Consider the following 26,205-nt stretch of genomic DNA (forward strand, 5'->3'; position numbering starts at 1 on the left):
TCAAATATTCATTAAATATCTTCAATTATGTCACAGATTATTTTTGAAGAGCCAACTAACTTGGTTAGAGTGTACAATTAACCTACCTCTGTTTGAGTGTTTGCGTGAGATACACTACACAGATGAAAGGGTTTGATACCAGGACTTTTCATTCACAGTAAGACAGTTTGTGAGAAGGCAAAGATAACTGATTGCAGTTGCTGTTACTAAAGATCTTAGCTTTGCCCCACAAAACCTCCTAAGGGAGCCTCAGTCACTACAGCATTTCTAACATGTCCTTTAGTTTTTACATAGCAAGCACATAGCTCTGGGCTTAAGTTCCAGCAACACATCCAAACTGAAATACAACCCAAAAGGAAGAAGACATAGAAAGCAGTATATGTGGTCAGTACAGAGTATTTTTAATTTGGAGTAATAGAGATTAGGAAGGGCTTGTAAGCAAGATGTTACTGAGCAAAGCTTTGCCTTTGTATATGGAAACATACCATGATGCACCTAAGTACTTTCAGGTGTTTTGTCTTGGTTTCCACAGCAACCTCTCTGCCAACCGGAAAATACTCATCCAATTTTAACATATAAAAAAAATAGCTTTATAGCTTTGTGATAAGCTGTTACTTTTATTACTTTGTGTGCAAGGTATCTTGATACCTTGAAGTCAGTTTGTTAAGTATTTGGATATCAATTGTAATGTGTAATGCTTGGTTTGCAAATGGCGGGTAATTTTAACCCAGAAAATCCACTCTTCTATGATGGCAGGTAGAGGGGTGGCTTATTACTGAGGTTATATTTAATTTCATAACATTGGAAAATATTCCACTTAAGGTATGATAGAATAGACTGAACCACTAGGAGAACATATCTGTAGAAGTATCAAACTGTCCCAAGCCCCCAGAGCATTCCTGTGGTCTGAGCAGGCTGTTTGATTTATAACATTCACAAAACTGGTCAGTGATAGTTCTTTGAGTGAGTAAAAAGCTAAATTGTCTAGCCTTGATAATTCCTTGTGTTCTTTTAGGGAGAATGTTAACATGGTTTTCATGAATTCTGATAATACTTACCATAGTAGTTGATATGTTGAAAGTACTTTACTATAACCTATGCTAAGGTTTTTAGTCTAAAAAATGAACTAAAATATATGTACCTCTGCTAATGTGGAATGTTGGATATCTTAAAGCATATGTATGTCATGTGCCTATTTGCTCACTGAATGATTTAGTAGACTTGGCCCACAACAATTATTAGGTGCTCAACACTGTGCTCAGTAGTGTGTATCATGCAACCCCTATTCTGTGGGATCATGTAATTTATTGATAGGTGGGAGGGAGGGAGGGAGGTAGGGAGGAAGGGAGGGAGGGAGGGAGGGAGGATATCAGCACACATAAGAGACCAATTTGTGAGATTCCTTTATTTTCTGTGCTACTAAGAATTTTTGAAGAATCTTCAAAAAGCTACACTAATGTTCTAATTAATTTATCTGTTTTTAAGCCTTAATTGGATAATCATTACAGATCCTTTTGTGCAAATGCGGTGTATTTTTCTAATGAACTGCAGGCTTTTTGGGCAACTACTTAAAATTTTCCAAAACTTTCTTCAGTTCTCTGACGTCATTAATTTCCTTATTCTTGTTAATGATTGTTTTTTCTTGTTGTCAAATAAACTGAAGATGTGCTGGTCTTTATGGTCCTGCCGTTATGCCTAGAGTCCTCACGTTTATCTTTGGCATCTTTTCTTCTTTTACTTCTGATCAGCTCGAGATTTTAACCTTCTGGGTTCCTTCATTTGTCACAGGTTGACTGTTAGTTACTGTATCAGTAACAGAGCAAATATAACCAAGCTTCAAGTTCAGGAAAATTGTCTGTAAGAGAATAAAGCAGAAAGTCATAGACAAAGATACCTGATGTCCTCCTCTGGACTCCTGTGCACACCTGGGCAGGCACAGAGGCATTTACACACACATAAGATACATATGCAAGGTAAGCCATCAAAGAAAACAGAAATGTAGTCAGAGAAATTAAAGAAATAAGATAATGTTATACAGCAATTCTCAACCTGTGGGTCAAAACCCTGCATATCAGATATTAACATTATGATTCATAACAGTAACAAAATTACAATTATGAAGTAGAATGAAATAATTTTATGGTTGGTGGACACCACAACATGAGGAACTGTGTTAAAGTGTCACAGTATTAGGAAGGTTGAGAACCACTGATTTAAAGATAGGACTGTCAGCTACATCAGCAGTGTTCCAGGCGATATAATAAGTTCAAAGGAATATCAAGTTTACAGGACCTGTGTGTGAAAACTCAGGGTAATTGACTGAGCTGCTCACCTGATGGAACTCGTTTATAATTTATACAACTACACTCACTACAGGAGGAGGCAACATTAAAATAACTTACATATGGTAGTGCATTCATAAGACTGTCATTTAAAAAGGAAGATCTGTATATAACAAATATTACCACTCCGCCCCTAGAGACCAGAAGTTACAGTCATTTTCTAAGCCTGCCACAACTAAGCACTACAAAGTGGATGGTTTAGAACAGCCTAGATATATTCTCAGACAGGCCATGAGGCTATAGATCTTATGTGAAGGTGACAATGGTTTGATTCTTTTCAGAAGACCCTGAGAGGAAGGGTGTTCAAGTCTTCCCAACTCTAAAGATCATTGAAAATCTTTAGTATACCTTGGTTTATAAGTTTATTTTTCCAATGTCAACTTCCATCATCCCTTGAATTCTTCCTGTATATTTTGGTGTCTATATTTCCTGATTTTCTTGGGATTAAGGCATAAATCTATCCAGACTAAACTCACCTTAATTTGTCTCCATGGTGAAACTGGTTCTAAACAACCACACTGGCAGGCATCGGGGGCTTTTGACAGAGTGGTTCATACCATGATGATGCCATGGACATAAACTGTGCCGTATGAAATGAGGAGAATGAGACTGGGGAGAAATTTAGTCTGGTCAATGAGGTTAGGGACTATATGTCAATCACTGTTCACAAGCATCTGCTCTTACAAGAAAGCCTGTTAAGAGTTCAAGAAAATATCTTTTTAGATAGGGAAGAATAGCCAATCCCAGATGAGGAGATAAAGGAAGACCAGGCAATCTCCTACGAGGACAGATACAGGTTTAGAAAACAGGGTGCACATGCTCCTTTGAGTCAGAGAAAACAGCAGACGTGAAAGAGATATGTCAAAAGTTTCTGTGAATCTCACGAAATAAGTACTGTGGGGGCGGGGCGGGGGCAGTCTTCAGCTGTAAGACCCTGTAAGGCATTCTGAGCTCTGCAGAGAGTTTTCAAAGGGCCACTTTTTCCATTCCAAAACTTTGTCTTTTGAATCTAGGGGAAAAAAAATCCAAAGAATAAGCAAATTGGTTTTGACTTTTAATTACAAAGATCCACCGTTACCAAAAGGATTCATTCATCTCACAAATAAACATAAAAGGCACATCATTGGTTATTTTAAACAGTTTCTTTTTTTCTAAATGTAAAGAGATGTCAAACGGTCTGTTATCAGTACTGAGCAGACACCCGAGTCGCATTTCTTTTCTGTTCTTTCTTTTTAACTGGCTTGTGTGTACATTCAAATATTAAGTTGCCCTCAAGGGTAGATGTGTTCTGAGACAGGCCAGCCAGAGTTCAGGGCCAACTCACTGTTGCTCCTTCAATAAAACCATACACGGGATGTGCAGAATATCAATAGTGCTCTCTATAAAGCAGTAAACACGCTCAGTGGCAGATCCTAAGTAAGCTGTGACAGAACCAGGCTGTTTAATAATATCAAATCGTTTGGAGAAGCCCTCAAGGGATGTCCCAGGAAAATCACAGAAAACGATGTTGAAGCAAGTTATTGAATGGTGCTCAGCTACCGCAAGGCTCCGTGCTTTACACCCACAAGGAAAGCATGGACACATTGTGATCATATGACATTTTTAAGTATTTCATCTTATTCTGAGCTTCCCAAGCACAGTATCAATCTATGCTGCCAAGACTTCAGCTCCAGCCCCCGCCTCTCACCAACACCTCCCCCTCCGGGTAGGCAGACAACTGCTGAGAGCCTGAACTGTGATCCACTCACTGGCTTCTCTATTTATACAGTGAGGAAGACACTCTGTATTGGAACAGGTCAATTAAAGATATTAGTAAACTTCGAGTGTTGCTTCCCAGTACCTGTGTCTTCTATGCTGACATGTGTGATAAAGTAAATTCAGGAATACATTAAAAAAAAAAAAAAACTCTGGAGTGAAGCCAGCTTTACATAATAAATGGAATCCTAAAATTCTAAGGACACATCCACATTTGCCAAAAAATAGTTTTAACTACTTAGGGGATTAGCCGTTTGAGTTTGGCATTTCTTTATTCTTTATGGGAGCCCAGAAATATGTTAATTTTACCTACTTTTGTGATTTGATTAAGTAGGGTTTTCTGTATTAGCTTTCTGTGAAGCCAGCTAATATGAATATTTAGTTTTCATTTTAATGACCAAGGTGCCCCCAGTGGGTGGTATAAAGGTGAGCAATACCAAGTCTTTTCACTGAATGGATTTTGTAATTGATTCCTTTCATGTTCTAGAGTTATGTCCTTATCATGAAGGCTTTTTTAAAAACCAGTAGCCAATGAGAGCTTTTATTTCCTAAAACCAGTGATTTTTGGCATTGTTGACTGAAATATATACAATTCTATTATACTGCCTTGGTCGATGTAGTTCATCATACTGCAGAAACATACTGTCCTAGGGATGTTGCTTCTGTGCCAGGTTCAGGAAAGCTGGGTTTTATTGGTGCTATCATTCAGTATGTCTGGAATCCAGAGGGAGACTTGGGGTCAAAGGTGAATTCTCTTTTATGAATTCCCCTTCAAGCTAAGATGAAGCTGAAATGTTGATCCTTTGTTGATCATTTTCAAGACCCTTTAAAAAGCCACACTTCTCTCAACACCGCTGCCACATCATACCCCTCCGGTCAAAAGTATTTGAAGTGTCTGATTTTCTCAGCAGCTGAAGGGGCTCAATGAAAGCAGGGGATTGTATTTACCCAGTATCTATTATGTGTCAATCTCTGTAGGATATAGAGTGTCTATCCATTTATTTCAGATGAAAACATTTGAGAAAGGCATTTCCACAGTTGTTAGATAAAGAAGTTGGGATAATATGCTGCCTCTGCTGCTGCCTTTTCCCAGCTTACAAATGGTATAAACCCTGAGCAGACTGGTGGTAGGAAGCTGATTGGAGTTCTCCTAAAACAGGTTTGCCTCACATACTCACTGGTTCCACTGACTGCTCAGTGTTCTACCCCTCACTAATTCACAGTCACCAATCTTCCCTTTAGAGGGAGGTTATTTTTGTTTTTTTGTTTTGTTTTGGTTTTTGGTTTTTGTTTTTAAGATACCTGTGTCTCTCTTTCTCCTTTCACAATCATTTGTTCTTTCACTCACTGAGAATATACTTACATTGAAACTTCCCTGTCCAACTTTTCTCTGCTTACACAATATAAAACAAAAATCCATGTCATTGTAGAGCTTGAATTTTCACCATATATCTATATATAGATATAGATAGATAGATAGATAGATAGATAGATAGATAGATAGATAGATATGAATATCTGTTAATCTCATCTCATCTTTTTGGAGGCCATGTTAGGAAAATCTCATGTGCTCAAGAATTCCAGATCAGTCTTGACTACAGACAGAACCTATATCACAAATGGCAAAGGTGACTTATTACAAGGTAATAAATGCTACAAGAAAACAGAAAGTAGAGGATGGTAAGGGGGTATATATGTTCATTCCTTTCCCTATTACTGTGATAAAGCTCCCTAACAAAAGCACCTAAGGGGAGAAAGGCTTATCCACCTCAAGATTCCGGGTTGCAGTCCATCATTGCAGGCAAATCAAGGTGGTAGAAACTTGAAGTAGCTGGTTGCATTATATTTTATTCAAGAGCAGAAAACAATGAATTAATGCTGTGCTTAACTCACCTTCTTTCCTTACATAGAATCAGGCTCCAATCCCAAAGAATACTGCTCACCTTTAGACTGGGCCTTTCTACATCAATTAACATAATCAAGACATTGCCCCACAGATATAGCCAAAGGCAAAACTGATCCAGACAGTGTCCTATTTTAACTCTCTTTCAAGGTGATTCTAGATTGTATCAACATGATAATCAACTCTAACCAATGGATTGTACAGTTAAGAACATTATTTAATAGAAAAATCAGATTTGGGCTTATAGAGAAATTTATATTTAAATAATGCCTTAAAGGAATACTCTACCCAGTTTATTTCTATTGTAGCCATGTTAAATAGAACAGGATAACTGTCTTGGTCAAAATAGACAGAAATTGGCTAAAAAAAATTACATAGAATAAATGTGCATGGTCATTTATGCTCATAATTCTAGCACTTGGAAAGTAGAGAGTGAAAGGCCAGGAACCCGTCCAGCATTGGCATCATAAAGAGTTTGAGGCTGTCCTGTGCTACATATAACACAAATTTCTTGTCTCAAATTAAGAAACCTATAGAATTTATTTAGGAGATGTTGGTTGTATGAATGAATGTGTGGATGGATGGGTGCATGGATGGATGAGAGTACATTGAATCTTAAAATAGATATGGATTTTTAAGTGTAATAAACTGGTTTTCTTTACATAGGCAGAGTTTCACACTATATACCATACTGAACTGAATAACCAGAATATGTCTGACATGATTTGCATACCTATGTCCTCACTTCCCAGGAGGCTGAGGCAGGAAGATGATGAATTTAAGGACAGCCTGTACAAAACAGTAAAACCCTGTCTGGAAGTGCCAAAATCATAAAAGGAATACTACCTGAAAATATTTGAAAATTATTCAGTGAGGGTTGGGTTAAAATGTATTCATATATCATTAAAATGTGAGAAATGTTTCACTGGGAACCGTCAGAAACATTCTCTGGCTCTCAGAGGTATGTGCTCTACAAGCATCTGACTTCACCTTGAATAGGTCATTAAATAAAAAGAAGTACATAAACCTAATCTCAAAAAAAAAAAAAAAAAAAAAAGGAGGAGGAGGGTGAGGAAACAGTTTTCAGCTGATGTATTTACGTCCACAGTGTTCATGCATGATTTCACGGTCTTTGTAGAGTCTTCAACTTCAAATGTCAACTCTATAGTTATTCGTTTTGTGGGACTTAATCTTTTTTATGGTGGTAACGTGTTCCATAGCTCCTAGGAACCAAGATTGTCTTTGGCATTTATTGCTGGTCTAGTGGATGTAAATCAGAGCTCTTAGATACGTGTTTAACCTTTTCCTTTTCTGCATTTGGAATGACCTCTGTTATGCTACAACTGCGGTAGATTTCATGTGAAAATGAGAGTGTTGAAGGTATATTTTTAAAATATTCTTATACTCAGAAAACCAGTGAATTTACAGTTTTGGACAACCTGAGATAACTATGTGTTTTAAAGTTGATAGGAAAAGCTAGCTTATAGACATTTTATTTATTCTTTGGCCATTGTTTTAAGTCCTAGGAAGAGAAATGTATTCGTGGTTCAATCGGGGGCGGGTGGTAAAGCATCAATAAAGAGTAATTATTCACCTCAGTAGAAAATTAGATAACACTTTTTCAATTGCCCTGTCAATTTGGGACCAGTTTCCATTATTTTAACAACTATTATAGTTTATTTAACAATACCATTGCATTTTTAATATAATTCCATGGTGTAACTTTATAATTCACTAAGTTGTCATTTTGCCCTTGTTTATATTGTCTTCAGAGAATATATTTAATTTATTTTATATTAGTAATCAAAAGCATAATGAAATATAGTTTATGGTTATAAAAGTATTTTTCATTATCATATAAAGCATCAAAAATATTATGACAGCTTTATCATTTAGTTAATGTGTTTGTGTGTCTGTGTCTGTATGAGTATGTTTAAGTCAAGAAACACAAACCTCTGTCTTTAATTCCAATGGGCTTCAATTATTCTTTTTCTGAAATTTTTAGTAACTTGAATGTTATTTTTATATATACTATAAGCATCTTACTGAATATATCGTCAATCATATTCACAAAGGGACTATCAATCATTTCCTTACAATTACTTTATAGTCAGTAGTCATTTTGCTCTTGCTGTATCTTCCCATAGTTAAGTAAAAATAAGTGTTTTTGCAAACCAGAGTAAAACTCATTGCTTAAAATGTGAGAGTCCAGGTTTAAAATGATCTTATATTTTTGCCATTCATTATAAAAGGAGAAGCGAAGGTGTCTTATTTAATATTCTTGAGACTCTTGACATAAATATACATCTCTAACCTTGAAGGGGATAAAAGCTGTATCCTTGTTCCACCAGCTAGTCATCATAAACTCATTAGCTGGAAATAGTAATGGTTGGTGCCCAGTCAAAACTAAAATTCACATATGATTGCCAAAAAAAAAAAAATCTTAGCTTCTTTAGCAAAAATCAGTAAGCCCTTTAAATATTTAAAGAGCAACATTGATTTCAGTAGAATCCTTGCTGCCATTTATTAAGAAAATAACATACTAATTACTTGTCAGTTGTTTATATATAGCTAATCATATTTGGTTTTTGTTTTCTGTTCCTCTCCTTCAGGTTTAGGCTTCAGTATTGCTGGAGGGGTGGGGAACCAGCACATTCCTGGAGACAACAGCATCTATGTAACAAAAATTATAGATGGTGGAGCTGCACAGAAAGATGGAAGGTTGCAAGTAGGAGACAGACTGCTAATGGTAAGTGTGACTCAAGCAAAACTGTGTACACATGTATAAGCCTCTTCTTTCTCCCTGTGTGACTTGGACTGTCTTAACTTGGGAAGCTGTAACAAAATACCCTAGAATAGATGACTTAAACAAAAGAACTTTATTTTCTCACAATTCCAAAAACTATTACTTCATTTTTACTAGGGCACTCCTCCAGGTTTGCAAATGACCACATCTGAGTACTTCTCACATGCCCATTCAATGTGCTGAGTGAGAAATAGATGCTTTTTTTTTTCTTTTTGGTTTTTTGTTGTGGGTTTTTTTTTATAGAATAGAGTTTATTCATGGAATGGGGAGGTAAGTTAAGAGTGTAGTAGAGGCAGAGAAAGGCAGAGAGAGTAGAGGCCAGCCATGAGCATGTGTAGAGAGAGGAGGAAAGGGAATGGGGAGAAAGGGGGAAAAGGAAACAGCGAGAGGATTCTTCTTCTTCTTCTTCTTCTTCTTCTTCTTCTTCTTCTTCTTCTTCTTCTTCTTCTTCTTCTTCTTCTTCTTCTTCTTCTTGGCTAGCAATCTTATTAGATTATGACCTTTCCTTTAATTCATTTAACTTTCATTATATACCTGTGCAGCAATAGACATAAGCAAGCAGCTGGACTGCCAAAAGGAAAGGAAGCCTCAGACAAAAGCCCTAGTGACAGGCAACCATGCTTAGATATTTTGGCCAGTATCTAAAATAAAAGAGAGCTAAAGATGAAAAAGAAAAGCAGGCAGACTTAGCAGTGCAGCATGATGGAAGCTCTGTGAGCTGTTCCATCCTGGAAAGGGCTTTGGGGAAGGAAAAGTACATTATCTCATTAAGGAGATAATTATTCCTCCCATCTCTTTAGCATACTCTCAGATGAATCTGTTTTCATGAGCAATAGTCTTCTGGAAACCCAGAGGTGGAGTCAAAAAACCCATTATGCGGTAAGAGTTTATCCAGAGCTCCAAAGGCTCCCAAGCCTAATGTCTGTCTAACTAAGATGAGTTATATCTCCAAGGAGTCACTATCTCCTCTTCCTTTATAAAAAGTGTTATCAGAATAGTGGTATGCACAAATCACCAGAAAGATCATTTCACGATGTATGCAAACTTGGGAGATAAAGCATCAGTTTTCTGTTGGTTATTCTTACATTCCTAGGCTCTAGGGAGTTTCTGTTTAATCCCTGTGGTCTAACTTCTGATTGTGAATAGCCTTTGTGCTGAATTCATCTCTATATATGGTATATATTAAGTTTCATAAACTCCTTATACTTCTTTATAAAGTAATATTTCTTTCCCGTGGCAGAATAATTTCAAAACAAAGGAAAACAGATGTAGAGAAATTTCCTAACTTAGCCATAATTAAAGATGAAGGGAACTGGCCTTGCAGATGATTAAACCTGGCTGTCCATCCATGTTCATCACGTCAAATAATACTTACAATAGCATATAATATTTTCCTTGCGCTGGATGGCATTCATTTCATCAATCTGTCAGTTGATTCTGTCTCTCTTCCCTTTGATTACAATTTAGTTAGTAGTTTAATGAGTACCTCATCCAACTACCATTTGATGAAGAGTAGCTAGTCTTTAGAAAGGACCTCTTCTGTTGAGAAAACATCCAGTCAAGTTGTACAAGCTAAAATAAGAAAGAAAGAAAGGAAAAAAGGAAGAAAGGAAGGAAGGGAGGGAGGGAGGGAGGGAGGGAGGAAGGGAGGGAGAGACAGAGGGAGAGATGGAGGAGGAAATGGAGGGAGGGATAGAAAAGAAGGGAGGGAGGGAGGGAGGGAGGGAGGGAGGGAGGGAGGGAGGGAGGGAGGGAGGAGACAGAGGAAAAAATACCAATAAGACCTTCGGTCAAACTTGCTACTCAGGGCTTCTAGTTCTTGACCACCTAAAGTCACCACTGTTTTCATTCTCAAGAGGCTATGAAACTTTTGTTTCTTTGTATTCTTTGGATATTGATCTTGTGATGTTGCATTTTCAAATGAGAAAAATTATATTAGGTACTTAAAATATAAATAACTTTTGCTTACCATATAAACTTAATTACTTAAAATATTGACATTAGAATAAAGTGTGAAACCATCTTCTACATTGAAAATAAAGAGGAAACTTTCAAGAAATGGCTACCTTAGGACAGGTTTCACCTTTTACATACTTAGAGCTCAAATGTAACTTTCCTCAAATTCCTTTGTCTGATGTCATTGTGAAGTCATGCTAGATCTGCCTGTTGAATTCTTGAAGCTGGACCTAAATCTGTAGACGGATTTCTAAAGTCTAAGAATAAAAAGGCCCCTATATCCATATAATTCTACCAATGATTTTTTTCAGATGCTGTGGTTTCTTTCCATGATAATTTTTACATCCATTGTAAATATAATAATTTCAAAAATAGCTATGACGTAATTCTTCCCTGTTTTAAGTGTTAAGGGATGAATGTATTTTTTTTAAATGAACCTTCCACAATAATAGTTCTCTTCTGTCCTATATAAGGAAAACCATAATTAGTACTTCCAAGGCAACTGGCAAGTAGAATCTGGGAATGAAAGAAAATTATTCACTTTAAAATGTTCTGAAAAAAAATTGACCCTGGGAGAGAAACACAAACAAAAAATAATTAGTGATGCTACCCTGAACACCAATTACCTTACTTCAGCCCCCAAGATATGTTACTGCTCCCCTACCATTCTGTTTAACCCCTACTTTATAATGTCTTTTATCATACTGTTCACTCTTCTCTCCCCAAAGGAAGTGCGCATGATTTAGACTCTGTGACTTACCAGCTGCAGCATTCTAAATATGCCATTCTTTCTGAAGCTGTTTACCCCACTTCCTTCTTTTGGCCCTTAGGAAAATGTCCCCAATATATTATCCATCAGAGTACTTTAAGTACACTGGCACAAAAAGGAAACTCCATATTGGGCTACTGCTCAATAAAAGAGCTTGCATAGCAAAATCCTGAGAATGGCAACAAATAAAAATTAGTTTATATTGAACACCCATTAGTTTTCTTAGATTTTTGTGGCTACAAAGTTCTAAGTCCACAGTTCTGAAAGTCTCCAATCACCTAGTAAATGATACTGCAGCCTTGAGAGAGCAGCATGGTCATAATATTATCCTTCTTGGCTTCACAAGTATGATAACTTCATGTTGAGCATCTCCTGATTCATACTGTAGAGAGTACATAGTTTCTTGTAAGAAAGTTCTTATGTGGAGACAGATTGAATCAGTCAGCTTGGAAGACTGGATTGTACAGAGGCTAGAAGCTTCTAAGTCTAGGCCTAAGGATAGCTGGAACAAAGAAAGAAACGCTCTGGGCTCACCCCCAAGGTATTCTCACAGCTTGGGTATGGCTCTCATCTCATCCCTCCATGTGAGGAAATAAAAGCAACATTTACATAGCTCCTCTAAAAAAGAAAAAAGAGGAAAAAAGAAAGTTCTTATGTTTCAGAATTTAAATCTTAAATGTCATCTTTGTTTGGAACCTCACAATCTCACAGAACATCAACTGTGTGAAGTGATATTTCATTTCTGATGGGACCCTTTAAGAGTGAAGAATGTTATACTTCCCCACAGATACATTCTAGATACTAACCACCATCACATATATTTTTTCTCATTTCATTGAGAATTATTTTCTATACTTTTCTCCCTTTATATCCCTGCCCTTAGAAATGGCAATGATCAATCCCCTTTTCATATATATGTACAAGTTTATACTGCCATATCTTCATTGCCCAATCTTCAGACCTTTCATAAAGTTTACTTTTTAAAGTTAGTTTCCTTATTTACATTTCACTTGTTATCCCCTTTCCTAATTTTTTTTCTTTTTCTGAAAACCCCCTATCCCCTCCCCACTACCCCTGCTCACCAACCCACCCACTTCTGCTTCCTGGTCCTGGCATTTCCCTACACAGAGGCATGGAGCTTTCACAGGACCAAGGGCCTCTCCTCCCACTGATGACCAACAAGGCCATCCTCTACTATATATGGAGTGGAAGGCTTGAGTCACTCCATATGTAGTTTTTGGTTGGTGGTTTAGTCCCTGGGAGCTCTGGCGCTACTGGTTGGTTCATATTGTTGTTCCTCCTTTGAGGCTGGAAAGCCCTTCAATTCCTTGGGTTCTTTCTCTAAGTCCTCCATTGGAGACCCTGGGCTATGTTTGCTTTTTCTATCCTAGTATTTACCATAAGACAGGTGGTTGATCATTGGGGAACAGTCACTGCAAACTGAGAATTTTTTTTTAGATAAGGAAGTAGCAAAAGGTTAAATTTGACACTTGTGTATCTTTCATCATGAAATCTATGAGCAAGAAAAACCTGTCTGTCATGTTAAGAAGAGATCTGGTAGTCTTAACTAGTAAATGAGTTGACTAATGAGTTAACACAGTGGTGGATTACCTTGGGGTAAGGAGTTATTTGCTTGTTCTTTAGCTGTCAAGCTACAATTAGCTTATCCATCAATGTAATCAGAGACATGAGAAGCATAAATTATAATCTAGATGTCATATATTAATTAAAATGACAGAAGTTAGTCTATATTCCATTACTTAAACAGTTCTCCCAAGTCTCCATTGCAACACTGGCAGAGACAGTCCGGCCATCAGGCCCAGAAGATGAGAGGTTTTTGTCTGTGGAGGAGGAACTTGGGAGAGATGACTTCACCTACTCCTACCGAATATGAGACATTCAACTCTCCAGGTGTACTCTGTCTGTCCACAGTTTAGACAGAGCTCTGACAGTGTACAAGGCATAGAGTCAGTGTTGTACAGTAGTTGGTGTGTCACAATATTGTAGAGTCCTTTGTTGGTGTGCCCATATCTTTTTGGAGACCTTCTGGGGAAGGGGAGGTGGGTCACTGTTAGCATGTAGGAGTCTCTGTCATAGCAAGTTTAAACATTTAATGCCATATTCACCAGATCTCTAACAGGATTGAGAGCTAACATCTAATAAGCATATATGAGTTAGACAATCTAGTCTTTTTCTGGCTAGGTAGATGCTGGGTAGAACATAAATTGCCAACATTTGTTATCACACATTTAATTTTTTATTAAAAATTTTCACTAAAAACATCTTTGTGTTCCTTACTATCTTATTTTCTACATTTAAAGACCTAGGCAATTTTATACCACCTGAGATTAGCCCAAATTATGCTGTAAGGAAGAATTATACTGTCTACTTTGCCACAAGGTCATAGTGTCTGAAATGAGGTTATATAGCCAACTAATTTTCTATTTCATGGTCACCCAAGTATTTGGTATATATTGTATAATTCCATGCAGTATTCTTAATGTCCTTTGCTTCATGGCATTGAAATTTTTTTGTCTGTTTAATTGCCAAAGATAGCAGATGTTTGTGGATTATACAGGAAACTTACTGTTGAAATCTGAGTGAATAGATTATTACTTGATCTTGAATATCTTGAGACAGATGGTCAAAAGTTGGCAACATTAAAGTTTTGGGTTTTTTAATCTTTCATATACTTCCATACAGTGTTTCTTCTTAAACCTTACCAAGATGCTTCTCAGAGCCAAATATATTATAAAAATGTAGACTTTTTTTTTACCATCTCTGCATAAAATACCTGAGACTTGAAATCTAGTATCATTTGTCATTTTTACATCAGTAACATTAGTTTTTGGTTGTCAAGCTACTTGTCACGTTATAATTTAAGATTTAAAAACCTTACACTTTCCCCTCTATAACCTCTACTTGACATTTAAAGAAAAAATGTCAGTAAGAGAATTTATATACTTTTGCAGAGAATGAATTTATCTCTTCTTTCCTTAAAAGGGAAGTAGTACAGGAAGGAAAGGATGATAAATGAATGCATTGAAGTCAAGTGGAAAAACACTGGACTTGGACTTTGAGGAAGTATGCATTAGTCATGGGCAGACACTAATCTACCAAGTCACTGTAGGCAAGCTGAGGGCATCTTCGTTCACATATTCTGATTTTTTGTTATCATAGTATCATTACTATGTGCCTTAGATTACCATTTCCCATTACGTGTTCTTAAATATTAGTACGTTTACTATGTTATTTTAAAGGAACCTAAAACCATAAAAGATTGGGAAATTCTGAAATGTGTATGTGATTCTATTGAGGCTCCTGAATAAACATATAAAGAGCATATTAAAACAGAATAAATGAGCATATATAAATGATATTAGCAACATGTGGAAATCAACATATAAAAAGCATTACAAGGATCTTCAAAGTAATCAACTAAGGAAATATTTTTACTAAATCTATACATTTCAACCTTATTTTTCATGGAATACTTTCACACTCACAGCTAGAATTCAGTGGAGCATACTCTGAGATGTATATAAGGTTTTTTGTTTTACTTCTAAGCTACAGAGATGGTAAAGACATCAAATAGGTTTAGGGATTAGGAAAACCCACACTTTTTCTAAATGAATATTGGTTGTAAGGACATACATTGGTTAACTTTGGGGTAGCTTTATAAAACTGCCTGATTTTATTTAAGTATCAGTAACAATTGGCGTTATACTGAAGACAAAGCAAATATGTGGAAATGATCTGAGTGAGAAGTAGGACATTCACTGATGGTGGCAAGCCACCTTAGATGAGCACATGAGCTCTAGTCCTTCCATCAATGATCACTTCCATGCTTCCACAGGTCAAACTGTGCATAGAGAAGCATGCAATGCTCACACTTGCCCTCAGGAGATAGTCAGGGTACTTGCCACACTATTCTCAACTCGAGTCAGAAAATTCCCAAAACTGTATAACTAGTCAATTGTAAAACTGGATGCAGGCCTACAAAATGGTTCCCTGAAGCTCTGTTCCATTCATCCATCTATTCAATGACTCCAGTTCTCAGGCCCATTCGTACACCAGAATCTCATGGTTAGTTTCTGAGCATAATGAACACCCAGTCCTCAATCAATCCCAAATAAATAAAAACCTCTGACACAGGGGTTATAGTCATGTGGGTTTGTTTTCCAAATGATTCTGTCATGGGATCTAGGACAAAACCGATCCGACCTGACCTAACCCTACCTGAACCCTCTCCCCACTGTCACTGCTCTCCTAAGGGTAGAGTTATCATTGTGTAGTCACCTACGGCATTTGTGGAAGGCATTTGGAGTAGTTCCTATTCCCAGACTCCCTGCGAGTTTATATCAAATGCAATAACTTTTAAGTCAACACAGCTCCATTGATTTGGTTTAAGGATTAAATTTTCCTTTTGATTTATTTTGTTTGGTTGGTTGGTTTTTGGTTTTTGGTTTTTGGTTTTTTTCAAGACAGGGTTTCTCTGTGCTGCCCAAGTGCTGGGATTAAAGACGTATGCCGACATAGGGAAGCAGACTACCCGGGCCTGACCTGGGGCACAAGCCCCTTCTGCTCCACTCGAGCCCCGGGCTACCTTGCCAGTGGGGTCGCCTGACACCCGCAAGGGCCCACACAGGATTCCACAAGGGATCCTAAGACCTCTAGTGAGTGGAACACAACTTCTGCCAGGAGTCCAGTTTGAACACCAGATATCTGGGTACCTTCCCTGCAAGAAGAGAGCTTTCCTGCAGAGAATACTCTGCCTACTGAAACTAAGGAGAGTGCTACCCTCCCAGGTCTGCTTATAGAGGCTAACAGAGTCACCTGAAGAACAAGCTCTTAACAGAGACAACTATAACAGATAGCTTCAGAGATTACCAGATGGCGAAAGGCAAACGTAAGAATCCTACTAACAGAAATCAAGACCACTCACCATCATCAGAATGCAGCACTCCCACCCCACCTAGTCCTGGGCACCCCAACACAACTGAAAATCTAGACCCAGATTTAAAAACATTTTTCATGATGATGCTAGAGGACATCAAGAAGGACTTTCATAAGTCACTTAAAGAATTACAGGAGAGCACTGCTAAAGAGTTACAGGCCCTTAAAGAAAAGCAGGAAAACACAGCCAAACAGGTAGAAATCATTAAAGAAAAACAGGAAAACACATCCAAACAGGTGATGGAAATGAACAAAACCATACTAGAACTAAAAGGGTAAGTACAAACAATAAAGAAAACCCAAAGCGAGGCAACGCTGGAGATAGAAACCCTAGGAAAGAGATCTGGAACCATAGATGCGAGCATCAGCAACAGAATACAAGAAATGGAAGAGAGAATCTCAGGTGCAGAAGATTCCATAGAGAACATCGACACAACAGTCAAAGAAAATACAAAATGCAAAAGGATCCTAACTCAAAACATCCAGGAAATCCAGGACACAATGAGAAGACCAAACCTACGGATAATAGGAATTGATGAGAATGAAGATTTTCAACTTAAAGGGCCAGCTAATATCTTCAACAAAATAATAGAAGAAAACTTCCCAAACATAAAGAAAGAGATGCCCATGATCATACAAGAAGCCTACAGAACTCCAAATAGACTGGTCCAGAAAAGAAATTCCTCCCGACACATAATAATTAGAACAACAAATGCACTAAATTAAGATAGAATATTAAAAGCAGTAAGGGAGAAAGGTCAAGTAACATATAAAGGAAGGCCTATCAGAATTACACCAGACTTTTCACCAGAGACTATGAAAGCCAGAAGAGCCTGGACAGATGTTATACAGACACTAAGAGAACACAAATGCCAGCCCAGGCTAATATACCCTGCCAAACTCTCAATTACCATAGATGGAGAAACCAAAGTATTCCACAACAAATCCAAATTCACACAATATCTTTCCACGAATCCAGCCCTTCAAAGGATAATAACAGAAAAGAAGCAATACAAGGACGGAAATCACGCCCTAGAACAAGCAAGAAATTAATCCCTCAACAAACCAAAAAGAAGACAGCCACAAGAACAGAATGCCAACCCTAACAACAAAAATAAAAGGAAGCAACAATTACTTTTCCTTAATATCTCTTAATATCAATGGACTCAATTCCCCAATAAAAAGACATAGACTAACAGACTGGCTACACAAACAGGACCCAACATTCTGCTGCTTACAGGAAACCCATCTCAGGGAAAAAGACAGACACTACCTCAGAGTGAAAGGCTGGAAAACAATTTTCCAAGCAAATGGTCTGAAGAAACAAGCTGGAGTAGCCATTCTAATATCAGATAAAATCGACTTCCAACCCAAAGTTATCAAAAAAGACAAGGAGGGACACTTCATACTCATCAAAGGTAAAATCCTCCAAGAGGAACTCTCAATTCTGAATATCTACGCTCCAAATGCAAGGGCAGCCACATTCATTAAAGACACTTTAGTAAAGCTCAAAGCACACGTTGCACCTCACACAATAATAGTGGGAGACTTCAACACACACTTTCATCAATGGACAGATTGTGGAAACAGAAACTAAACAGGGACACATTAAAACTAACAGAAGTTATGAAACAAATGGACCTGACAGATATCTACAGAACATTTTATCCTAAAACAAAAGGATATACCTTCTTCTCAGTAACTCACGGGACCTTCTCCAAAATTGACCATATAATTGGTCACAAAACAGGCCTCAACAGATACAAAAATATTGAAATTGTCCCATGTATCCTATCAGACCACCATGGCCTAAGACTGATCTTCAATAACAACATAAATAATGGAAAGCCAACATTCACGTGGAAACTGAACAACACTCTTCTCAATGATACCTTGGTCAAGGAAGGAATAAAGAAAGAAATTAAAGACTTTTTAGAGTTTAATGAAAATGAAGCCACAACGTACCCAAACCTATGGGACACAATGAAAGCATTTCTAAGAGGGAAACTCATAGCTCTGAGTGCCTCCAAGAAGAAACGGGAGAGAGCACATACTAGCAGCTTGACAACACATCTAAAAGCTCTAGAAAAAAAGGAAGCAAATTCACCCAAGAGGAGTAGACGGCAGGAAATAATCAAACTCAGGGGTGAAATCAACCAAGTGGAAACAAGAAGAACTATTCAAAGAATTAACCAAACGAGGAGTTGGTTCTTTGAGAAAATCAACAAGATAGATAAACCCTTAGCTAGACTCACTAAAGGGCACAGGGACAAAATCCTAATTAACAAAATCAGAAATGAAAAGGGAGACATAACAACAGATCCTGAAGAAATCCAAAACACCATCAGATCCTTCTACAAAAGGCTATACTCAACAAAACTGGAAAACCTGGACGAAATGGACAAATTTCTGGACAGATACCAGGTACCAAAGTTGAATCAGGATCAAGTTGACCATCTAAACAGTCCCATATCACCTAAAGAAATAGAAGCAGTTATTAATAGTCTCCCAGCCAAAAAAAGCACAGGACCAGATGGGTTTAGTGCAGAGTTCTATCAGACCTTCAAAGAAGATCTAATTCCAGTTCTGCACAAACTATTTCACAAAATGGAAGTAGAAGGTACTCTACCCAACTCATTTTATGAAGCCACTATTACTCTGATACCTAAACCACAGAAAGATCCAACAAAGATAGAGAACTTCAGACCAATTTCTCTTATGAATATCGATGCAAAAATCCTCAATAAAATTCTCGCTAACCGAATCCAAGAACACATTAAAGCAATCATCCATCCTGACCAAGTAGGTTTTATTCCAGGAATGCAGGGATGGTTTAATATACGACAATCCATCAATGTAATCCATTATATAAACCAACTCAAAGACAAAAAACACATGATCATCTCATTAGATGCAGAAAAAGCATTTGACAAGATCCAACACCCATTCATGATAAAAGTTTTGGAAAGATCAGGAATTCAAGGCCCATACCTAAACATGATAAAAAGCAATCTACAGCAAACCAGTAGCCAACATCAATGTAAATGGAGAGAAGCTGGAAGCAATCCCACTAAAATCAGGGACTAGACAAGGCTGCCCACTTTCTCCCTACCTTTTCAACATAGTACTTGAAGTATTAGCCAGAGAAATTCGACAACAAAAGGAGATCAAGGGGATACAAATTGGAAAAGAGGAAGTCAAAATATCACTTTTTGCAGATGATATGATAGTATATATAAGTGACCCTAAAAACTCTACCAGAGAACTCCTAAACCTGATAAACAGCTTCGGTGAAGTAGCTGGATATAAAATAAACTCAAACAAGTCAATGGCCTTTCTCTATACAAAGAATAAACAGGCTGAGAAAGAAATTAGGGAAACAACACCCTTCTCAATAGTCACAAATAATATAAAATATCTTGGCGTGACTCTAACTAAGGAGGTGAAAGATCTGTATGATAAAAACTTCAAATCTTTGAAGAAAGAAATTAAAGAAGATCTCAGAAGATGGAAAGATCTCCCATGCTCATGGATTGGCAAGATCAACATTGTAAAAATGGCTATCTTGCCAAAAGCAATCTACAGATTCAATGCAATCCCCATCAAAATTCCAACTCAATTCTTCAACGAATTAGAAGGAGCAATTTGCAAATTCATCTGGAATAACAAAAAACCTAGGATAGCAAAAACTCTTCTCAATGATAAAAGAACCTCTGGTGGAATCACCATGCCGGACTTAAAACTGTACTACAGAGCAATTGTGATAAAAACTGCATGGTACTGGTATAGAGACAGACAAGTAGACCAATGGAATAGAATTGAAGACCCAGAAATGAACCCACACACCTATGGTCACTTGATCTTCGACAAGGGAGCTAAAACCATCCAGTGGAAGAAAGACAGCATTTTCAACAATTGGTGCTGGCACAACTGGTTGTTATCATGTAGAAGAATGTGAATCGATCCATACTTATCTCCTTGTACTATGGTCAAATCTAAGTGGATCAAGGAACTTCACATAAAACCAGAGACACTGAAACTTATAGAGGAGAAAGTGGGGGAAAGCCTTGAAGATTTGGGCACAGGGGAAAAATTCCTGAACAGAACAGCAATGGCTTGTGCTGTAAGATCGAGACTTGACAAATGGGACCTAATGAAATTCCAAAGTTTCTGCGAGGCAAAAGACACCGTCAATAAGACAAAAAGAGCACCAACAGATTGCGAAAGGATCTTTACCTATCCTAAATCAGATAGGGGACTAATATCCAACATATATAAAGAACTCAAGAAGGTGAACTTCAGAAAATCGAATAACCCCAATAAAAAATGGGGCTCAGAACTGAACAAAGAATTCTCACCTGAGGAATACCGAATGGCAGAGAAGCACCTGAAAAAATGTTCAACATCTTTAATCATCAGGGAAATGCAAATCAAAACAACCCTGAGATTCCACCTCACACCAGTCAGAATGGCTAAGATCAAAAATTCAGGTGACAGCAGATGCTGGCGTGGATGTGGAGAAAGAGGAACACTCCTCCATTGTTGGTGGGATTGCAGGTTTGTACAACCACTCTGGAAATCAGTCTGGCGGTTCCTCAGAAAATTGGACATAATACTATCGGAGGATCCAGCAATACCTCTCCTGGGCATATATCCAGAAGATGCCCCAACTGGTAAGAAGGACACATGCTCCACTATGTTCATAGCAGCCTTATTTATAATAGCCAGAAGCTGGAAAGAACCCAGATGCCCCTCAACAGAGGAATGGATACAGAAAATGTGGTACATCTACACAATGGAGTACTACTCAGCTATTAAAAAGAATGAATTTATGAAATTCCTAGCCAAATGGATGGACCTGGAGGGCATCATCCTGAGTGAGGTAACACATTCACAAAGGAACTCACACAATATGTACTCACTGATAAGTGGATATTAGCCCAAAACCTAGGATACCCAAGATATAAGATACAATTTCCTAAACACATGAAACTCAAGAAAAATGAAGACTGAAGTGTGGACACTATGCCCCTCCTTAGAAGTGGGAACAAAACACCCTTGGAAGGAGTTACAGAGACAAAGTTTGGAGCTGAGATGAAAGGATGGACCATGTAGAGACTGCCTTATCCAGGGATCCACCCCATAATCAGCATCCAAACGCTGACACCATTGTATACACTAGCAAGATTTTATCGAAAGGACCCAGATGTAGTTGTCTCTTGTGAGACTATGCCAGGGCCTAGCAAACACAGAACTGGATGCCCACAGTCAGCTAATGGATGGATCACAGGGCTCCCAATGGAGGAGCTAGAGAAAGTACCCAAGGAGCTAAAGGGATCTGCAACCCTATAGGTGGATCAACATTTTGAACTAACCAGTACCCCGGAGCTCTTGACTCTAGCTGCATATGTATCAAAAGATGGCCTAGTCGGCCATCACTGGAAAGAGAGGCCCATTGGACACGCAAACTTTATATGCCCCAGTACAGGGGAACGCCAGGGCCAAGAAGGGGGAGTGGGCGGGTAGGGGAGTGGGGGTGGGTGGGTATGGGGGACTTTTGGTATAGCATTGGAAATGTAAATGAGCTAAATACCTAATAAAAAATGGAAAAAAAACAAAACAAAAAAACAAAAAAAAAAAAACAACAAAAAAAAGAAATTCCTAGCCAAATGGATGGACCTGGAGGGCATCATCCTGAGTGAGGTAACACATTCACAAAGGAACTCACACAATATGTACTCACTGATAAGTGGATATTAGCCCCAAACCTAGGATACCCAAGATATAAGATACAATTTGCTAAACACATGAAACTCAAGAAGAATGAAGACTGAAGTGTGGACACTATGCCCCTCCTTAGAAATGGGAACAAAACACCCATGGAAGGAGTTACAGAGACAAAGTTTGGAGCTGAGATGAAAGGATGGACCATGTAGAGACTGCCATATCCAGGGATCCACCCCATAATCAGCATCCAAACGCTGACACCATTGCATACACTAGCAAGATTTTATCGAAAGGACCCAGATGTAGCTGTCTCTTGTGAGACTATGCCGGGGCCTAGCAAACACAGAAGTGGATGCTCACAGTCAGCTAATGGATGGATCACAGGGCTCCCAATAGAGGAGCTACAGAAAGAACCCAAGGAGCTAAAGGGATCTGCAACCCTATAGGTGGAACAACATTATGAACTAACCAGTACCCCGGAGCTCTTGACTCTAGCTGCATATATATCAAAAGATGGCCTAGTCGGCCATCACTGGAAAGAGAGGCCCATTGGACAGGCAAACTTTATATGCCCCAGTACAGGGGAACGCCAGGGCCAAAAAGGGGGAGTGGGTGGGTAGGGGAGCGGGGGTGGGTGGGTATGGGGAACTTTTGGTATAGCATTGGAAATGTAAATGAGCTAAATACCTAATAAAAAATGGAAAAAAAATAAAGACGTATGCCATTTATATTGCTTATATCCTTGCTTACATAACTTTCTCTACAGGTATTATGTGTCATTCAATTATTAGTAGTATTATTTGTAGTCTCTGAGGATTTAACAAAGCTCATGAATGCTATGTAACCACTTGGCCACTCAGCTACTATATATCCTATTCCAATAGTGTGGACTCTTCCAAAGTTCAAGCACTAATACTGATCTATCACTCTTAGTAGTTTTAGCCTCTCCATATACTGCTTACTAGTTTTATAAAAATTAATTTCTGATTTGATTTCTTTTTTGTTTGTTTTGTGGTGATAAGAATTGAACACAGGGCTTTGTATATAGAGGGCAAGTATTGCATCACTGAGCCATATATATATATAAAGGTTCCTATTGCTGTGATAAATTTAGAACCTGAAACAGCTTAGAGAGGAAGAGTTTACTTCATTTTGCAAGTCTCTTAGCACTCTCAAATCACACTCCATCCCAGGAGGAAGTCAAGCATGGTGGGAACCTGGACTCAGGAACAGAAGCAGAAACCATGGAGGAGGGATGCTTACTAGCTTGCTCCTTGGACTACAGGCCCAAGAGTAACATCATCTCCAGTGGGATGGGCCCTCCCAGGGATGGACCCTCCCACATTTATGATTAATCAAGAAAATGTCCCCATAGACTTGTCCACAGGCTAGTCTAGTAGGGATATTTTCTCAATTGAGGTTTCTGGTTTCCTCTGTTCAAATGACTCTAGTTTGTATCAAGTTAACAAAAACAAAAAAACAAATACAAATACAAAAACAAAACAAAAAAACATCAACAAAAATACAAAAAAATTTTTAAAAAGGGACATTTTCTTCATATATTTTACACAACACAAGAGATAACCATAAATGTGATCAATATTGATGAAACAGCTTCCTGTGCCTCACGAATTGCTCTAGGCATTGCACTGCCCTGTCCTTTTAGTGACCAGTAACATGGAGGAAGCTTCAGTCAACCAAAGGAAGGATTAAGAAATGTATGAATGATTTCTAGGAGAAGAAAGTCCATCCAGCCGGAGCCATGATTGCGCCTTAGAGGCTGGGGTGACCCAGGACTTCCTTTTCATCTGAGGTGTTTTTATCTTTATGTCCCTACCTGGCCCAAACTGAACATCCAATGCAGCTGCCTGGATAACCTTTAAGCTTCTTCTTTCCCTCTCTGATTAACACAATCAGAAAGCAGGAATCAGCACAGCTGCCCTGCTCTCTCTGTAAGTAGGGACTTTTGATCCTCATGGATGTGGCACAATCATTATTTTACAGCATATTTAGCTTATTTCAAACCTTGTTAAGGGCCAGAAATTTATAATGATTATGTGGAAGAATGCAAATATATATATATATAATTTTGTCATTCATCTTGTAAAGAGTAAGGGCAGATAAAGCTAAGAAGAGACACTGCAGGAGCAGGGTTGAGCGCAGTAGGGGTGACAGCATCCTCCCAGGAAGAAGCTATTTCTAGAAGCAGGCTCAGCAGCAGCTTAGTGTCTGACTATGATTATTTGGTTTCTATCTGCATAGCATTTCTTTTTATACAGTGTTTCTGCAAGTTCATGGTATAATTCCTTCTTCCCAAACACAAATGACCAAAGAAACACAAGCATTATCTTCACCTGACACATGAAATTCCAAGTAAATGAATTGACTCAAAAAAAAAAAATCATGAAACTAAAAACTGAAACCTATGTAGATATCTCAAAATCACCAGAGCAACATTGTCTCTGACACTGTGATATATCAATGTACTAAATCATGGATCCTTTCAATAAAGCAATACCATATACCATATTCATATACCATATACATATACCATATACAGCACAAGGAGAGTTGAGCAGGTCCTCCATCCCTGAAAATACTCAGATTTAAGCAAGTTTAACACATGGTTAGTGTTTCTGATAAATTTAAATTGCACATAAGATGCAGCCCTCTTTGTCGCACAATTTCTGGTCTCTTCTGAGATTGCCTTATGCTATGTTGCGGCTTTTGAGTACACTGAGAAGAACCAGAGACTTAGACTCAACTCAAATTCAGATTGAATGAATGTATTCTTAGTGGTAGCAGAAAGAAGGCAGTCCTAGAGCATGCAAACAGCATGCAGTCTTTGGTCTCACTACTTAGCTTTCATTCTTCTTTATTTAAGTTGCATTTGTTTAGTTTTGCCCAAGTAAGGTTAACCTTGTTATAAAAATACTGATGCATAGTTACTGTTGAAAACATTAAAACCAAGAAAATATTGATTATCCAAAGATACGCATACCCTCATATTTCCTATTTATTAAGATTTATTATTTCAGAAGGAATTTTATTATCAACAGTTTATTTCAATATACTGTAAAGATTTCTGTCATGGGGTTATACAGTTCTATTTTCATACCATTGATATTACTGCATTGGATTGAGTTTCTTAATTTATTTCATGATCTAATAACCAACTATTTTGTCTCTTTTTTAAAAGTTAACACTGGAGTTTAGGATTTTTCTCCAGTGGTTCTGAATCACATATTTTTACACTATCTTTTTCAATAATCCTATGTCCTTAATCACCTACCCCATCCTGTTCCCCAGATACAAAGTCTTTCATGAAAATGAAAAGTCAAGTATTCATTCACAGTCTGCATTTCACAGACTCCTGCTCATTCCTGCTTCTTCTACCCTCCAGCCCCCAACTTTTACACTGTTGTGTAGATACTCACTTATACTTATTTGATTTTCTACACAGCTGGTCAGGTCCCCTTTCTGTAGGTCCCCAGCACCTTTGTCATCAGCTGGCTTGCCACCCTGCATATGATGCTCCAGGTACATGCCTTCTCTTCTGCTGAGAAAATGAGTCATCTTACCTCCAGCTTCTTGGTCTTGGCCTCAGTCCCCTTTACGGTTGCAAGTATGAGCTGAGGCTGCATATATGCCCCCTCTGTGGAGTGATTCCCACAGACAGCATCTTACTAAAACATGCATCGCTTCTTTTCCTGAAACCAGGCCAGTTGGTCAGTGTTCACCACAATAGTCAAATGCTTGATACAAAATTAAAGGAAAAAAAATCAAAAAAACAATGAAAAACAATGACTGGAACAACTAACCAATCAATGTAATGTCTCTTCTCTCTACATACAATCATCTCCAGCTGTAGGTCCTTTATGTTGAAAGTTCATAGTATAATGCACACACATAATTAACCCAAACAAACCCACTTTGTGAAAAACAATTTTGAAGACTTCAGCACAAAAGAACACATTTGGGGCCGGATCCC

At 38.0% G+C, this 26,205-nt stretch overlaps 1 protein-coding gene and 1 long non-coding RNA gene across 24 annotated transcripts in view; one reads left to right on the forward strand and one right to left on the reverse strand.

Moving 5' to 3' along the window:
• The window catches only part of Dlg2 (discs large MAGUK scaffold protein 2), a 1,973,059-nt gene that overhangs the window by 1,455,199 nt on the left and 491,655 nt on the right, over positions 1 to 26,205 (forward strand). For all 22 annotated transcript variants that reach the window (XM_006507776.4, XM_006507769.4, XM_006507767.4 and 19 more), the window contains one exon: positions 8,613 to 8,749. In XM_006507776.4, the coding sequence (XP_006507839.1) occupies positions 8,613 to 8,749 (137 nt within the window). The remainder of the gene's footprint in view (positions 1 to 8,612; positions 8,750 to 26,205) is intronic.
• Gm32353 lies at positions 1,385 to 25,952 on the reverse strand. Of its 2 annotated transcripts, XR_378339.4 has the most exons (4): positions 25,796 to 25,952; positions 10,182 to 10,378; positions 2,819 to 3,351; positions 1,385 to 1,855 (listed from the first exon to the last, which is right to left on the reverse strand). It is a non-coding gene; the product is annotated as a predicted gene, 32353 (long non-coding RNA). The 2 variants fall into 2 exon arrangements; XR_378340.4 differs by lacking the exon at positions 10,182 to 10,378.

This window comes from Mus musculus, chromosome 7 (assembly GCF_000001635.26).
Source record: "Mus musculus strain C57BL/6J chromosome 7, GRCm38.p6 C57BL/6J".
Lineage (NCBI taxonomy): Eukaryota > Metazoa > Chordata > Mammalia > Rodentia > Muridae > Mus > Mus musculus.